The sequence below is a fragment of the Heloderma suspectum genome, chromosome 1 (assembly GCF_057233095.1).
Source record: "Heloderma suspectum isolate Gila_16-S chromosome 1, 16-S_ref, whole genome shotgun sequence".
Classification (NCBI taxonomy): Eukaryota; Metazoa; Chordata; class Lepidosauria; order Squamata; family Helodermatidae; genus Heloderma; species Heloderma suspectum.
Window position 1 is genome coordinate 127,505,346 of NC_139458.1, and position 14,518 is coordinate 127,519,863.

Consider the following 14,518-nt stretch of genomic DNA (forward strand, 5'->3'; position numbering starts at 1 on the left):
AAGAAAATTGGGGAAATCAACACTTTACATTTAAAATAATTCATTGTATCATTTATTTGCTTGTTCTTTGCTTGTTTCAAAGAACAATGTGTAATCATTCATTAATCATTGGCCTTACTATGAGATGGTGAAAAAATCTGGAAAATACAGGTATGACAGAGAGTATAAGGAGGGCTTCTGCCTAAACTCTAGCTTATTTGGTCTGGGGAGTTTTTCTCTGCTTGCTCAAACAAGCTTAAGGTTGCACAGCACCCTGGCTCCCAAGGTTCCGGAGCTTTCTTGGGGTTATCCACAGCTGGAACCCTAACCACCACCACCACCCTTTCAGGCCCATCTGCAGTGCATAGGTCTCTCCCATTTCAAATTTCAGACAGACGTGGCCAAAAATGGACTTAAACTAAAAACAAGGAAACACTTTTAAATTTTGTGTGATTTACTTAGCAGTTCACTGAACATATTTTTACAGATGCTCTTTACAAAGCAGCCTGACTGGTGCTGTTTTCATAGGAACATGTGCACAATCTCATTTTACATTCTGAACATGGGAAGAACTTATTGGGGAAAGGATAATTGATTTGTAACACATCAGCAGGTAGGCAAATTCATGTTCTGATTTGGGTAATATGTTGGTGACATCATGCATTGTCTGGGGTGGGGTGTCATGCCCCGAACTGGAGGAGTCCTCCTCAGAGAAGGAGCCAGAGGCCCCAGAAGCCCAGGGTACCCCTGACCTGGGACTGCCACCAGATCCACAGGAGCCTGAACCCTTGGGGGAAGTGGCTGCTGGGCCATCCTTGTCAGGAGAGAGGGACTCTGCCTCTGAGGCAGAGGCAGAGCCACCCCCAGATCCCCGGGAGCATCGTTGCCTCAAGCTACAGGCTAGCAGGGCTCCTGTGCAAAGGAGTGCTCCCCTCCAGAAGAGGTCTCCTCAGGAGAAAGGGACTCCTCAGGAGTAGGCACTGGAAAGGACTCTGGTTGCTACAGCTGAGCTTTGAGTGGGGTCTGGCTGGCTTTGGGCTTAAAAGCCTTCACTGGAAACCCAGCCAGTGTTGAAACAACTTGGTTCATTCAGCCTCTGCTGTGTACCTTGAATTGTGTACCTGTGTCTCTGGAATTGTGCCCTGTGAGTGATGCTCTGTTTCCTGACCTTTTGGACTGCTTATCGACCCTGCTTCTGGACTGCGTAATGTACCTGACTGTTTTAATGTGTTTGATCTCTTGTTTGTTATCTTGACTACTGCTGCTGCTGCCTGATCCTTGTTGCCTGCCTGACTGCCTGTGTTCTGACCTCTGCCTGGATTTTGACCTTCGCTTAAACCTCCATGGACTAAAACCTGTGTGCTTGACCATCTGTTTGCCAACTGGATTATTGCATTGCTCCCTGTCCTTGCTTGCAAATAGCCAAGACTCAGTCTAGAGCATGATGGGGGGGGGGAATGTCCATTTTTTTTTATTATTATTACCCAAGTATCTGTTAGATATCTCCTTAATATGAAAATCCCCATTAGTGAACTTAGCTTCTTAATGGCTCAGGCCACGATCCTAGATAGCCATAGGAGTGGGGGACAAGTAGGCATATAGTCAGTGACTGAGGTGCAACAGGCAAGCATCTTTTCTGTATAAATGGCTTGCCTCTTCAGCTGCATGATCAGCTGCAACAAAAACATTCAAGACACCTTCATGTGTGTGCATGTTTCTCCTGTGGCTGTCAAGGATTGCAGCTTAGTTTATTTATTATTTATTTATACAATTTATAGGCCACCCTATGACTAAAGTTCTATGGGCAGCTTACAGGGATCAAAACAAACAAAATTACAGTAAAACAGCAAAATAAATCATTATTCTAATAGATGCATTCTAAAATCTGTAAGAATCTTATCCATGCAGGAGTACCCTCTTCCAAACTGAGGTGAACACAAGAGGGAAACTGAAACGTACAATCTAACTGAAATAATTTTTCCTTATGTGGCTATCTTTTTTCGTTAGACCAACAAAGAGCTTGCTCAACAATCAAAAGTCAATTTGATCTTAAGTAAACAAGCCAATACCCTTTTCACTCACAGAGAGCATATTCCCCATGTAATTTCTTGGGGGCCAGTTTTGTTGTTTATGGGATCACTTTGAATTCTGTTTGCTTAGGTGAAGTAAATTACTCTACCATTAACCTATTGGCCATCTATCTTCTTTCTTCTGGCTTGCAGCAGTTATGCCCAGACCGTATGTTGGCTTTTTTTAAAAAGCCAAGGTCTCATTCCATCAAGGTAGAGTAAATATAAAGCCAGACCTGCTTCCTGAAAGAGGCAGCAGTTTGACTACCCTGGAAGAAAGCCTCCCTGGACCCCAAAGATCTCAATAACTTTAGGCTGGTGGCAAATGGCTTGCCCTTTCTTGGGCAAGGTCCTTGAGCAGGTGGTTCCTGACCAGCTCCAGATGCTCTTGGATGAGACTGATTCTCCAAATCCATTTCAGTCAGGGCTCAGGCTGGGTGTATGGAAACAGCCATCAGCCTTGGACACCCTGTATGATGACCATTATCAAGGGAGACACAGGAGGAGTGTGACTCTGCTGATTCTTCTAGATCTCTTGGCATCTATCCTTCCAGGGCGATTGTCCGAGCTGGGAGTGGGAAGTACTGCATTGCACTGTTTCACTCCTACTTGGATGGTTGGCTCCAGGAGGTGGTGCTTGGAGAATATTGCTCGACCCCATGGATTCTCCAGTGTGGGGTAGCGCAGGGAGTGGTTTTGTCTCCCATACTATTGAACATCTGCATGGAGCCTTCATCTGGAGTTTTGGGATGCGTTATCTTCCGTATGCTACTGACACGCAGCTCTATTTGTCCTTTTCATCCTCATCAGGGGAGGTTGTGGATATGCTAGATTGGTGCCTGGCTGCAACAATGGACTGGATGAGGGCTAATAAACTGAGGTTAACGCCATAACACCAATTCTGGCCTGCTGGCACTGCCTGCCTGTACATTTCTGAGCCTAATTCAAGGTGCTGGTTTTGACCTAAAAATCCTTACATGGCTCATGACCGCAATATATGAGAGTGCCTCTCCTGGTATGAACATGCCCTTTTCCAAGTGCCTCCTCCAAGGGAGGCTCAGAGGGTGGCAAAAAAGGAGAGAGTGTGCTCTATGGTGGCCCCCGAATTATGGAATGATCTCCCCAGTGAGGTCTGCCTGGTGCCAACATCGTTAACTTTTCAGCACCAGTTTAAGACCTTCCTCTACTCTCAGGCATTTGACAGCATATGATAGGGTCTTTAATGGGTCCTGAGGTAGGTAGGTAGATAGATAGATAAATAGATAGATATCTCCATGTGTGTTTATATGTTGTCTATAAATGGGTTTAATATTATCTTACAACATTGTATTTTTGAGGGTTTTAGTCTTTGTAAATCGCCCAGAGAGCTTTGGCTATTGGGCTGTATAGAAATGTAATAAATGAAATGAAAATGTTAGATTGAATATACTGAAGAGAAAAATCTATGGCTAACTGAGCAAATACTAGGAAGAAAAATAAAAGAAGAAGTTTTAAGTCTGGTTATTTCCAGTAGAACACAAATCCCTGATGCTATATAAAAATGTAGAGGAGTGCTGTAGATGACAAAATGATACCTTAAGAGCAGTTTCCACAAATAACTGAAGCAAAAAGGAAAATTACTGTTTACCTTTTAGCTGCAGAAAAAAATAATTTAAAATGGAATACGGCAAATGAATACGTGTACGAAGCTTACCTGTATAATCCCAAACTGATATTAAATGTGCATAAACAACTGCGAATTCACTGTATGATTTGCCTGGGAAAGCATGTATCAATTCAAAACTAATTTTGGTTTCATAAGTTATTTGTATTTTTCTTAATTTTTAACTTAAGTGTGGCCTTAAAAGCTTAAGTTTCTAAATTGGCAATTTCATTCTAAATTTAGGTTACTGCATAAGCTATCCAATTATATTAGAATAGCATCCAGCTTTTTTGTTTGTGTGTTTTCTCCATATGGTAGGTAACTGAGAGATAGTGACTGCAGTCCAGAAGAGTGCATCAAATCAGTCTGCATTCAGGTCTCATGTTTAAGAGAGTTTCTCTCCTTAAGAGAGTTTCTCTCCCAGGGGAAGTTCTGCAAATGTATAAATTGCATGAGGATCAGTTTTCCCCCACATGCATGAGGATCAGTTTTCCTTGGAGGTGGCTCCTGTGCCAAATCAACAGCTTAGTGGTGGTGGTAGGGGGTTGAAACTGGTGAGTTTAAAAGGGAGCTTGAGTTTCTGTGTGGAAAATGATGAGAGGGAAGTACTACAAGAAATTCAGGAATGTATATTTACAAGACATGAGTGATACCCTCAGTAAATCTATCTATCAGTCTTAGGGTGCAATCCTAAGGACAGAAATAAGTCCTACAACTCCTAGCATTTCCCAGCCAGCATGGGAGTTGTAGGGCTTTTTTTTTCTGTCTAAGCATGCTTATGATTGCACCCTTAAAAACTTTATTTAGAAATGTCAAAGTTCTCATGTGGTCACTGCTTGAATTAAAATGTTAATGCCACTTAACTGCTTAGATAAACGATGTCTTAAGTCCTCAGTGCTGGTAAGCACAGTGTTGAATCTCCTTCTGTTGTTGTTTTTTTTTAATATGGCTCCTGCATTATTCAGTTAGCTCCCAAGGATGTGGAATAGCTACTGATGTTACTCTCATAAAGTGTTTACCCAGTAACTTAAATGCTATGCACTGTGGCATTTATGAGCACACCCCACTGAGGGCCGTGCTCTAGGAGGAGGAGTTAGGTATCTCTCACAAAAGGTGTGTTCACACCTACGCTCTCAAGCTACAATAGTTTAGCAGTAATTCAGCAGTAAAGTGTTTAGACTTGGGGGATCTCTACACCTCAAGTTTGTTGCGCATTCATGGTTGCTCACTCACTGAATTGTGCAGGTCCATTACATGACTTTGTCGTTGTCCAATCATTATTCCACTGTTTCCTTTCATCTACTCCGTGTTTTCCTCAAACGGCAAAACGGGTATTTTTCCAGATACGTGCAAATGGAGCGCCATGTCCTCCCTGTGTACTTCTCCCCTACCGTGAATGAAGCGCTGAGTGTGGTTGCTGGGGGCGTGGTCATGTTGTCGAAGGTGGTGACGAAGGTCTGATGGGCATTCAGCCTTCCCACCCCTGCACCATTTTGGCTCCTCGCCATTTTCAGCCTGCCTGTTCAAAACAGAGCGGCAGAGTGGCAGCGAGGGGGGCAGAGTGGAGGAGCAGCAGAGGGGCTGGCAGGGACTCGCTAAAAGCATGGAAGAGGGAGGTGGGGTCTGGGGAGATTGCGGGGGCTGTCTGTGTGTCAGTCCCCATCCACCAGTAATGTGCAAGGGGAGGGAAAGGGGCAGCAACCCAGCAGCAAGTATCGCTGAACCTGGAGCGTGTGTAATGCCTCTTCACGGAAACATAACTCTATGGGAATGGCCATCTACATAGAAGGAAGCATGTGTAAAGGGAATCAGTTGTGATCCTGCATTTAAAATGGAAGTGGAAAGCCCCATTTTAAATGCAGAATTTTAGGCTGGTGTAGAAATCCCCTTGGATAGGTCCTAATGTATCTGCAGTGAAAGGAACAGATTTTACTCCTCACAGAGGGCAACATGTATAGTGCAGAAGTCAAATGCCTTATTATTGAAGTAACTTTTGGAGTAAATTACTACTGTTTGTGAAGTAAGTTAAATATTACATACTGCTTTTTGGCAGAAGGCCCACAAGGTAGATGTGAATTAACCCTAAGAATTCTCAGCACACTCATCAAACTACAATCTAGGGTTTGGGGGGAGAAGACATGCCAATTAAAATGGTACAGCTGGCAATTTAATATTAGTGTGTTGGCACTGTGACATCACTTCCAGATATTTTCTTCCAAAATTGGATCTTAAAGTAGATGGAGGAAGAACTGGAAGCTGGTAGCTTAAAAGTAAAGCCCTAAGTGCAGAGTTTAAAATATGACACTGTACATTCTATTCTTTGTGATGCTCATAAAAAATATTGAAAGATTTTTCTTCGAATTCATAGATGAGAATTGAAGCCATGTGCAATAGATAAATTCCTTCTTGCACGATTATAGTTCATTCTATAATGTTGCAGAGCTATTGCATTTTTCACATCCCAGCAAAAGTATTCCTTGCACAAACAGCACCTGCCATAAATCATATATATATTCTCTTGTGAACCCTTCCTTTCATGGTAAAATGCATTAGACTGTGTACTACTTTACTGGTCCAGCTAGATTAGTATTTTTCTTTGAATCCACAGATTTCACACCACAGATTGAAATAAGAATGCTCAGTTATTACTAATCCTTGGTCTTCACCTATATGCAAAAAAAATAAATCAATGTGTCTATGTAAAATCAAAACATTTTGTGACAGGGCAACTCTCTCAATAAAGAAACCATATCTTGTCAGAATCTATTTATAAAGATTAGTGGATCAGGAATATTTGAGACATGTGAGACATGTAAGAATAATTAATAGTGAGTGCAACTGTGGTAACATATATGTATGTGCATGCTCCTGTATTTATAGAAAAAAATTATCTCCATGATACATATAGGGCAGACTGCTCACTGGCATTGTCCCTGTCTACAGAGAAGGTCCTACTCCAGTGGAGCCTTCCTCAAGAGGAGAGGATCCCCAGATGCTCAGAATGGGCCTGATTCAGCCATATACAACAAACTGTAGAGAAGAGAGCTTTGTTTTTTAATGACCTGGTCATCAGCACCAAATCAAGAGAGAAGAACTAGGAGATGGTGAACTCACATCACTCAAGCTGGGAGAAAATCTAGAAAGAGAAAGAGACCTTTAATTGTCTCCCTTCTCCTTATTTTTCTCCCTCTCTCAAAATACTAGAACCCAGGGTCATCCTATAAAGCTGCTTGGTAGGAGATTCAGGACAGATAAAAGGAAGGACTTCTTCACACAGCGCATAGTTAAACTACGGAATTAGCTACCACAACATGTAGTGATAGTCACCAATTTGGATGGCTTTAAAAGGGGGTTGGATAAATACATGGAGGAGAAGGCTATCAATGGCTGCTAGTCCTGACGGCTATGTGCTACCTCCAGTATCAGTATGCCTATGTATACCAATTGCTGGGGAATATGGGCAGGAGCGTGCTCTTGCACTCGTGTCCTGCTTGTGAGCTCCTTGCCAATAGCTGGTTGGCCACTGTTTGAAGAGAATGCTGGACTAGATGGACCCTTAGTCTGATCCAGCATGGCTCTTCTTATGTTCTTATCCCATGCCCTCTCCCTATACCTCTGATGTCCATAGCATGGTGTATAGAATCGCCAAAGCCATAGTCACCTTCCTTTGGGAAGTCCTCTCACCAACTCAACAAATATGCATGCACACATCCTTCTCAGGGCCCTAACTGTAGATTGATACCCTTCTGTCATTTATTCGTTTTATTTGTACACTGCCTTTCTACCGAGAAAAATGGCACTCAAGGTGGCTTACAATTATAAATAAAACTCAATTAAAACAATAAAACACATTAAATTACCATTAAAGCACAACAATGACAGAATAAAAGCAGTCATTGTTCTCTAGGAACCCTGGCTTGGCAGTGGTGGTGGCAATGAGAGAAGCAGCCCCCTAGAAGAGCCCATTCCCAGACCAAATCAAGGTTATCCTTTTTCAGTGTAGCATAGATCCTGCAGGGGTAGTGATAGCAGACTTACCTAGGTTAGGTCATATCAGGTATAGTCTCTTTTGGTGAGGTCATCCCAGATAATGTCTTTGTAAGCGGGGCCACATCAGATAGAGAGTGTCGCTTGACTGGGCCCGTTATGTCCTGATTCAGGCAAGACATAGACATAGACATAGAATCATAGGGTTGGAAGGCCTCCAAGACCATCGAGTCCAACCCCTGGCTCAGTGCAGGAAGCCTGATTCCCAGGTGGTGTCCCATACAAGTATTAACCAGGGCTGACCCTGCTTAGCTTCCAAGATCAGGTGCATCCAGCCCTTTGCTCACACATTGCCAGGACCATGGAAAGCTCCCAGTGAACTCTCATGGAAAGGCTGCTGGGGGCTTGCCTTCAGAGCGTAAGGAAAGTGGAAGGACCATATCCTCAGGTTGGGAGGACACATGAGAAGGTGCTGAAGGTTCCTCCCTGAGGGGGGGGAGCAGCCTTCAACTCCTTATCATCTAAGTTTTCCCCAGGGTAGCACAGGGGATCATGTTCAGGTGTCCTTGTCATTATCTTCAGCTTCCAAATCAGAAGGAAATACAGTTTTCTGCTCTGCCATCTCTCTCTCTCTCTCCCTCCCTCCCCCCACCCCGATCCCAAACAGGTGCTGGTTGGTTTCTTTAACTGAGGGCTAGGGGTAGACACTAGTGGAGTAGGGAGATAATTGATAAAAAATTCGAATACTGTATGTTAGTTATGATGAAATATTCTGTAAAATTACAATATGAAATCCCATGTATTTAAACAACTGTTTTATTGTGTAAACAGGGTGACGTTATCATGATATTCCAGATAACAGTGCATGTTGATTAGTGCCTTTCAGTCATGGCTAATGTGAAGGTGTCTTGTGTGCAGTGTCACGATTGTTTGGGGTGGGTGGAATTTCCAGGAGTGCTTGTGGGGGCAGCTTTCAATATTGCACTGGTAGTACTTGTTTCTTCAGCTATTGTTTTTCCACACTGCCTTTGGGAATGCATAGGATCATATTATATTTCTGCCCTGGTGTGGCAGCTGCTGGCATAGAGAATTCATAAGATTGGACCTTAAGCCCAAATTATAAAGACTCTGGTTCTGTTTAGAATTATGGGCTTGTTTTTTAAAAAATAAGTTTCTCCAGTTTTGAGAAGACTGCTGTTTCTGCATACATCATCTTGATTAAAATTTCAGGATGAGCAAGGCTGATTATTATTTGATGGAAATTAGTGTTCTGTCTGTAGCATGTCAAATGGAAGTTTTCTAGTAAAATATATATTTAAGGTTGATTGCCCTGAATGTAATTATGAGCAGAGAAATTTCTGTTATACTAAACTGTATGTTGATTGGAGAGAGGGTTTCTTAACCCAAATTAGAGATGGTAAAAAGGAGAGGTTCACATAAAGCAAAGGAGAGGTTCACAAATTTTGCCTGGCCTTAGCAGTCAACTGAAAACTTGTGGTCACCAGCAACCTACCTCTCTCCTTCAAGGAGTCTTGTCCTTGACCTCAGGTTGTGCCTCTGAAACTTACTATGCCAAAACAAAACAAATGACCACTAGTAGCATATCCAGTTTATACACTGGACAAACTACTGGTGGTCGCTGGTTTTGTTTTGGAGTGCTGCATCATGTGCATCACGTTTCCTACATACTGGTTGATTTAAACTTAGGATGTATAAGGTCTTCCCTTCCTGCACTCCCCAGGTCCAAGCTTAATGCTGGAGAAGGGGGTATTGTGTTTTTGATGTGCTCTGAGTACCTTGAAAATGCATGTGAAAACAAGCTCTCCAGCTTGGAGCTGCGAAGGCCTGGGTGGGTGTGAATTGTTCCACAGTTCTGCCACATTTTGGAGGCACTTGGAGGGCCTTGGAAGTGCATGTGTGGGGGATGATTCCTATCCTCTGCTGCTGTGGGCTTATTTTTAGGCGCACGTCGAAGACGCATCTGTTTATGCAAGCCTTCCCTGTGTAGTTTAGCCTACCATCTTATGGATCATGTACACACGATATATTTCAATGTCGTGGTTTTTATATTTTTATGGTTTTTTATGATTTGTGCACACCACTTTGAAATCTGTAGATGTAAGCGGTTTATAAATACCTGTAAGTAAGTAATAACAAATTCAGAAGTAAGGGCTGGGGGGTGTCACTTTGAAGACTGCACTCCCAAGGCACTTGGGGAGCCCCAGAACCACAGTGCCCAACCAAGCTGGAGAGGAGTGCCGGGGCTTGCCTTTGCTCTGCGTGTCTCTCCCTCGGGTGCGCAGCACTGCAGCGACAAGCCGCAGGCATCTTCTCCAGTTCCAGAGAGGGAGGTGGTGCTTGTTTTGGTGCTGCGCGTTGGAAGCACTGCACAAAAACTAGCCCCGGCCTGCCTCCCAACGTTGGCGCTGGAGAGGCGGGCAAGGACCATCCCTGTAGTTGTGTTGCACACCGAAGGATGGTCCAAGCACCTCCAAAGTGCAGTGCACCAGCAGGAACAGTCCCTGCCCCTTTGCTGGGTCCAAGATTGGTAAGGAGGCTGGGGCTCATCACGCCTGGGTCCCAGATTGGTAAGGAGGCTGGGGCTCATCACGCCTGGGTCCCAGATTGGTAAGGAGGCTGGGGCTCATCACGCCTGGGTCCCAGATTGGTAAGGAGGCTGGGGCCCATCACGCCTGGGTCCCAGATTGGTAAGGAGGCTGGGGCCCATCACGCCTGGGTCCCAGATTGGTAAGGAGGCTGGGGCCCATCACGCCTGGGTCCCAGATTGGTAAGGAGGCTGGGGCCCATCACGCCTGGGTCCCAGATTGGTAAGGAGGCTGGGGCCCATCACGCCTGGGTCCCAGATTGGTAAGGAGGCTGGGGCTCATCATGCTTGCCATGTGGAGTGAAACTGTATACCCATCCCTGAACACATGTTACCATCTTCTTGTGCTTTTTGAGAGCGTCCACCTTTCACAGTGACCTCTACACACCCAGGCACTTTAGGACTAGGATTTGAATCCACATTTTAAAGTCCCAAACTTCCCAAGGCAGTGCTTCTTTGAACTGAGGATACTACAAACACGAAAACAAAGCTCAGGCTCCCAGACAGAGAACAGTCATACTGAAAGGTAGGCTGTGCATAAGAGTTTAAACAAAGCAAAACATGAAAGTTGGTACTGGTGAATTTGGACATAACCAAGCAGTATTCATCTTCAAAGAACACTGACTTCGTGATGTTTTCAACACTGCAGAGGACAGAGTATCAAGTCACCCCACTTGGGAGAACTTGCAAAATGGAATTAAAAAGAAAGAAGAGGTCCTCTATTAGGTTTTACTGTAACTGGATAAAGCATGCACATAACATGTCTGTTTGTAAAGATCACATATAAATACATCACCTGGTACTGAACTGAAAATGGAGGGAGATGGAAATACTCAAGTAACATATGACTTTTCAGTTGGAAAAAAGAGAGACTTAAGAAGGGAATATTGTTTAAAAGTACATAAAACTTAATTGGGTTGCACACACAAAAACTGAAATGTGAACATTTCAAATACTACCAGAACTAAAGGGAACATAATGAAATTAGAAGAAAAGAGTAAATGTTTTGCCATGTTATACGGTTTACCTGTTTCCAATAAGGGTAAAAAGTTTTTAAAATTTTGAGCAAATTATTCTGTGCTTGTTGAGGATGTGTAGCTACATGGTAAGGCCAATGCTGTGCAACAACTCTAACAATATACATATAAGGCTTTTGTGCCTGTAAAATGTAATTGTTAAATATGACATTAGTTATTTATAAGTTCTGAAGAGAAACTTTGAATTTTAAAGTATTAATTCATACCTTCTAAAAACAATTATAGGTATATAGAAGTCTTGAAGGAGCATAAACCTAAACTGGTATGGGATGAACAAATAGCTGAACATTATTTTGAATACAAAAAGTAAGTTGAAACCATCAATTGTTTATTTCTTTAATAAACCCAGTGAATGCAGAACTGCTACTAAGCTATATAAATTCATAGGAGGAGCTGCCTCCAGTGTTCCACCTTTCTCAAGGTAGAAGATAAAAAAGTGTTGGTTATTTTAAAAGTAACAAACTGAATGAATACTCTTTATTTCTTAAAGCACTTACCAATGTAATCAGATCAGTAACAGAATCTTGCTAGTTCTACATTAACCAAGTGCTGGTTCCTTAACAAAAACAAAAGCATTCAGTAAGGGTTTATTATGAAAATATATTTGATTGTTATAGCAATCGTTAGAATTATTCTCTCAAATCAAACGTCACTGCATTTTATGTAATTTTTTAAAGTGGAAAATAGACACCAACACCTATTGATACCTCTTTTTGTAGAAAAGTAGCTTTCAAAGTTTGCTGTAATTTCGGGGGGGGGGGGAGCATAGCAACAGTGGGAAGCCAGTTTAAGCTTCTTCTTTATCTAAATGCTGAATACTGCATTGTGTGGTTTGGCCCTAAGTGTCCCTTTGGAGGACTGGATGCCAAGGGAGACTTACATTTATCAGCATAGCAGGGGCTGACATTAGTCTTTGGTTGCTTTCAGGAGACTGTGGATAATTTTGCTAGTCATGAGTTGTTTCAGGTTGCAGATTACTTATAGTGCACTCTGCGCTCTCTCTGTTTGTACTTACTGATTTTATTGTGCAAGCAATTCCTAATTCTTTGTCTCCCCCTGCCCCACCCCCGCTGTTTTCTAGAAAGAAACCAGTTTGGGGGGAAATAGATAATATATGCCTTGCAATATTACCAATTTTCATGGCTGTTCTCTTTTCTTTCTTTCTTTCTTTCTTTCTTTTTTTTTCTTGTGCTCTGCAGAAGTAAAGGAGGGAAGCATGCAGTCTTCTACCCAACCTTAAAGGTACACATATTTCTGCTTTGGAAACCAAGAGCAGTATGGCCAAAGGCCTAATCTGATTTTAATGGAACTGGGTTGCATCCAAAACATGAGCTTATTTTATATACAATTACTCCATGCCAGATGCATACATTAGTTGAATAAACCAGTGCACATTGTCGGATTATTTAGTGGCCAAAAGTATAGTTAGTTTTAATGGCTTATTCTGAAATAAAATGAAAATTCCTTCTGATTCTCGATTTTTGTTCTGTGTATCCTCCCCCACCAACCCCCAACCCCCACCAATGAGTTCCTAATGTGTATATTCAGCAAATGTAATTATCCATCATGTTTCTCTTCTGTTTTGCAGTCCATCCAACTGCGGTTAGAGCTTGCAAAGGAACTGGGCACAGGAATAGCCATCTGGGAACTGGGCCAAGGCCTGGATTATTTTTATGACTTGTTTTAAAATAAGACGTGTTCTTTTCTTCATTGACATTTCATCTTCAATCAACTGGAGCTTAAAGTGTATTGGGGCGATGCAGGAGGGAATATTATTTTGGGGGGTGTAATGTAATTTATATGGAATCAGTTTCAAATTTTCCCAATAAAGAATCTCCTTTGAAGTTATTGTGTTTCATATAATGTATGGAGATGGGTAATGAAAAAGCAGGAAAAGCCACCAATGTTACAGAAGACTTGACTGCAGTGAGAGAAGGTAAGAGCTCTTCATTTTTGTATTTTTTTTAATATTTGAAGCTAACTCAAGGTGTAATACTTGCAAGCCAATCCTATATATTTATAGGAATTCAATGGGACCTTCTCCCAAGTAAGTATGCATAGGATTGCAACGTTAAACAGTTGTGTGCCTGAGGTAAGTTGACTCTTCAGCAGTTTAAGTGTTCAAGCCCTACAGTTCCACTTAAATCTTTTAAGCTGCCATCATGCCTAGTCTAAACTTAAATGTATAAAGTGCCAAATGTTGCTCTAGTGTAGCTCTGAGTTTATCCTTGGAGTCAAAGCTAAATGGTTTGCTTCTAAGTTAAAGAACCTGGGCCCTTCCATCTATGCTGCAAACGTGTATTAGTTTTACACCATTTTAGTTGTCATGACTTCCCCCAAATAATCCTAGACTCATAGTTTATTGAAGTCAAGACTTCTCTTTTATATATCTCTGGAACTCACTGACCAACAGAACTAAAATGCCCGGGAAAGGGAAAATGACTGTTTAACCAGTTTCTGCAGTGTATATACATTCTTAGAGGTTAATTAAGCCCAAAGGCTATAAGATAACCTTCAAAGCTAAACTGTAGATTGTTTAATTCAGATATAGTTGGGTGTTTGTGTGTGGAGGTAGAGATAGACAGAAAGACAGACAGACAGACATTGTTATGCGTACCCACTTTCCTCAGCAGTGAGAAATTCCAGGGACAGCACTAACCTGGGTTTTGGTTCCCCTTAGAAGGAGGGATCATTAGAGGCTTACAACATTTTGTAAGGTTTGAGTTTATTTACTCTTATGCAAATTGAGCATAGGTGGAGGTTACACAGCTTAATGCGTGCAAATCTGCTTCTCCACATTAGATCCCTCAGAGCTTTCCAAACACTTTCCGAAGCTCAAAACTAGCTTTCTGCCTCTTCCTCAGTCTCACTGAAGTGTCAGCCTTCTTGGCTGAGGAACAGGATAAACATATTTTAAATAAATACATAAATTATTTGTTTATACACAGACTGAATCATCCTTAATGGTGGTGGGTGGGGGGCTTCTCCAGAATATGTCACACTTTTCAAAGGTGTCCCCAGATACCTCTTAGCCATTCCAGATCATTACTTCTGATTTCCATAATAACATCTTTGGCTGGCAGCAGTGTTACTGACTTATTAAGGGTGCAATCCTACGCATGTTTAGACTGAAAAAAATCCTACAATTCCCAGCATTCCCCAGCCAGCTGTGCTGGAAGTTGTAGGACTTTCTTCTGTC

General features: G+C 42.3%; 1 protein-coding gene across 5 annotated transcripts in view; it reads left to right on the forward strand.

Annotated features, from left to right (window-relative positions):
• CHID1 (chitinase domain containing 1) overlaps positions 1-13,176 on the forward strand; it is a 150,549-nt gene extending 137,373 nt beyond the window's left edge. For 3 of the 5 annotated variants that reach the window (XR_014792131.1, XM_084856423.1, XM_084856441.1), the window contains 3 exons: positions 11,545-11,625; positions 12,519-12,561; positions 12,908-13,166. Coding sequence is in view for 4 of the 5 variants with exons in the window: in XM_084856423.1 (XP_084712549.1) it covers positions 11,545-11,625; positions 12,519-12,561; positions 12,908-13,006 (223 nt within the window). In the remaining variant the exon portion in view is untranslated. Of the gene's footprint in view, positions 1-11,544; positions 11,626-12,518; positions 12,562-12,907 lie in introns of all 5 variants that reach the window. The other 2 variants (XM_084856414.1, XM_084856404.1) reach the window with 2 other exon arrangements.
• Positions 13,177-14,518: the final 1,342 nt, after the last annotated feature.